The sequence below is a fragment of the Dendrobium catenatum genome, unplaced genomic scaffold, assembly GCF_001605985.2.
Source record: "Dendrobium catenatum unplaced genomic scaffold, ASM160598v2 fragScaff_scaffold_1470, whole genome shotgun sequence".
Taxonomy (NCBI): domain Eukaryota; kingdom Viridiplantae; phylum Streptophyta; class Magnoliopsida; order Asparagales; family Orchidaceae; genus Dendrobium; species Dendrobium catenatum.
Genome location: NW_021319932.1, coordinates 14,964 through 18,153, shown reverse-complemented (window position 1 = coordinate 18,153; position 3,190 = coordinate 14,964). Strand labels below are relative to the sequence as shown.

General features: G+C 48.0%; 1 protein-coding gene across 1 annotated transcript; it reads left to right on the top strand.

The window, feature by feature from the left end:
- Positions 1-246: 246 nt before the first annotated feature.
- LOC110116242 lies at positions 247-1,167 on the top strand. The gene has a single exon (XM_020849754.1). It carries the CDS (start codon positions 247-249, stop codon positions 1,165-1,167), a length of 921 nt encoding a protein of 306 aa, XP_020705413.1.
- Positions 1,168-3,190: the final 2,023 nt, after the last annotated feature.

Here is a 3,190-nt window from a genome sequence, read left to right as displayed (position 1 = left end):
AGAAAGATATCGAAAAACTCCAGTAAACTCCAAAGATACATGAAGAAAATAAACCCTAGATATTAGAATACTGTTATATTTCCTCTTTAGCTATTTACGCCTGTACCCATTATCGGCTTTATATACTTTTGTACCCTGTAACTTAACAGATTGAATATACATTTTCTATTTCTTCCTATTCTTGGTTTCTCTGCGTTTCCTCTGTCTCCCTGCTCTTTGCCTCTTTCTCTCATGGTATCGGAGCCAATGGGAGATCAAGAACCAGTCGAAAACCTTCCCTCCTCCTCCGATCAAACAACTGCTTCCTCTGTAACTAGCCACATCCCTCAACCACTTAAATTTCTTGTCTCCAACATCAAAAATCTTGCCCCTCACCCCCTCACAACGGACAATTACTCTATCTGGCATGTTCAGCTGCTCCAGCAATTTACCGCCAATGGCTACGCCGGCCATCTCACCGGCATCGTCCAAGCTCCTTCGGACACCGCCTCCGCGGCATATGCCCATTGGCTCCTCGTCGACAGCAATCTGCTCTCCGCTCTCTTCTCAACCGTCTCTCAGTCGATTCTACCATACATCATCACCGCCTCCTCCGCTCATGAAGCCTGGACGATCCTTGAACGCCGCCTTCAACCCATCAGTCGCTCTCGGGTAATACAACTCAAGAAAGATCAGATGAAAGATCAGCTTATGCAGCAGTATCTCACGCACATCAAATCCATCGTCGACGGCATATCCGCGTCGGGCTCCAAGATCGACCCGGAAGACATAATGTTGCACATCTTGAATGGCCTACCTCCTACGTTTAATTCTTTTAAATCCACAATCAGAAATTCTCTCCTACCGATTGATCTGGATACATTTTACGCACTCCTGTGCAATGAAGAAATCCATTTACAGCAGGAATCTCTTCAAGATCAGTCCTCTCAATCCAACACGATTGCCCTCTACGCCGCTAGCTTCCCCAATCAGCGCAATCGCAACAACACCAAACGGTATCCCAAACCAAAGAACCAACAGCTTCCGCCGCCTTCCCCGTCAACTCAGCCCAACTCCTCTACAGCTCTCCCTACTTGTCAAATCTGCGGCAAACTAGGCCATGTTGCACTGAACTGCTGGCATAGGTGCAATTTCAAATATGCACCGACCGATACTCGCCAGCCTTGAGCTCTTCTTGTGACTCCTACCACCACCGCTAATCAAGATTGGGTTCTTGACACCGGAGCCTCGGCACATCTCACTCCCGATGCCAATCAACTCTACTATCCGACGAGCTACAACGGGTCTGACACCGTCTCCACCGCGAATGGCTCATCCCTCCCGATACATCACACAGGTCAAGGTCTTCTTCCGCTCCCGGACACGTCTCGTAAGCTTCTTCTTCACAAACTTCTTCATGTTCCGTTGCTCACCCACAATCTCCTCTCGGTATCTAAACTAACTTCCGAAACAATATATCTATTACTTTTGATGCTAATGGATTTACTATGAAGGATCTTCGGGACCAACAACCTCTTCTTCATGGTCAGCTTCGTAACGGTCTCTACAGCATTCGTCTTTCTCCGGACAATCGTCACACCGCCCTGACCTCCACCGTCTCGCCCCCGATCAACTGGCACTCTCGCCTTGCTCGCCCGAACAAGTCCACTTTATCTGTTCTGGCTAAGCATTTTTCGGACATTTTACCTGTTTCTGATTCTTTTATTTGTGATTCTTGTAACCAGGCCAAGAGCCATAAGCTAGTTTTTAATAAAAGCATTTCTAGTTCTACTGCTCCTTTCGAATTGATTCACACAGATGTTTGGGGACCGGTATCGCAACCCTCTCTTGATGGGTTCCGATACTACATATTCTTCGTCGATGACTACACACGGTTCTCCTGGATTCATTTTCTATACACTAAGCAAGAAGCGCTTTCTAAATTTAAAATTCTTTGCAACTTAATTCGCACTCAATTCCACACCACTCCTCGCACTCTCAGATCCGACGGCGGTGGTGAATTTACAAGTCATGCGTTCAAATCATTTCTTCAGGACAACGGCATCATACAACAGCTCTCTTGTCCACATACTCCAGAACAAAACGGGATAGCCGAACGCAAACATCGGCATCTTCTCGACTTCACTAGAGCACTGCTCCATGAGTCCGGCCTCCCACACAAGTTCTGGGCCGATGCAACGTCTACAACAAATTACCTCATTAATCAACTACCCTCAAAAGCCGTTGCCAATCAGATACCGTACCAAAGACTGCACGGCATCCCGCCGACCTACAACCACCTTCGCACGTTCGGCTGCCTGCTATCCCTGGCTCAGACCCTACGCTCCGGACAAATTATCTCCTCGCTCTCACGCCTGTGTCTTCATCGGCTACTCGGTCTTACATAAAGGCTACAAGTGCTACGACATCCCCTCAGGTAAAATTTATATCTCTCGGCACGTTGTCTTTTATGAAAGGCAATTTCCCTTTAAAACCATAGATCAACCCAATCTTCCAAACATCCCAAATAAGCCACCGAACATACCGCCTTCCCTTCGCAACCCCCATCCACTCTATCCCTACCCACCACTCAAGCCGTCCCGAACCAGACTACCCACAATCACATTACTCCTATTACACCTTGTCAACCAACCATACCTACATCTGATGAATCTTACAATGCATCACCTCAAACAAATCCTTCACCTCAGCCTATTGCTCCTGCCCCTCCAACTCACCCCATGACCACTAGATTAAAATCGGGAATCAGTAAGCCCCGAAAAATCTTCAATCTGCTCACTCACACTTCTCCTCACGACACTCCCTCCTCTCACACTCAAGCACTCAAACTACCGCACTGGAAGAATGCCATGGCCGCTGAAATTGAGGCCCTTCGTCATCAAGCAACTTGGTCTCTTGTCCCACCGCCACCGAATAAACCTATTCTTGGTTGTAAATGGACCTTCAAAACAAAGCTTCTACCCACAGGACAGGTAGATCGCCACAAGGCCAGACTTGTGGCACTCGGGAACTACCAACAATTCGGCATCAATTACACTGAGACCTTCATTCCTGTCGCCAAGATGCCGACAATTCGTCTCCTACTAACGCTAGCCCTCCATCGTCAGTGGCCAATGCACCAACTCGACGTCTCCAACGCATTCCTACATGGTGATTTACAGGACGACATCTACATGCGGCAGCCCCCCGG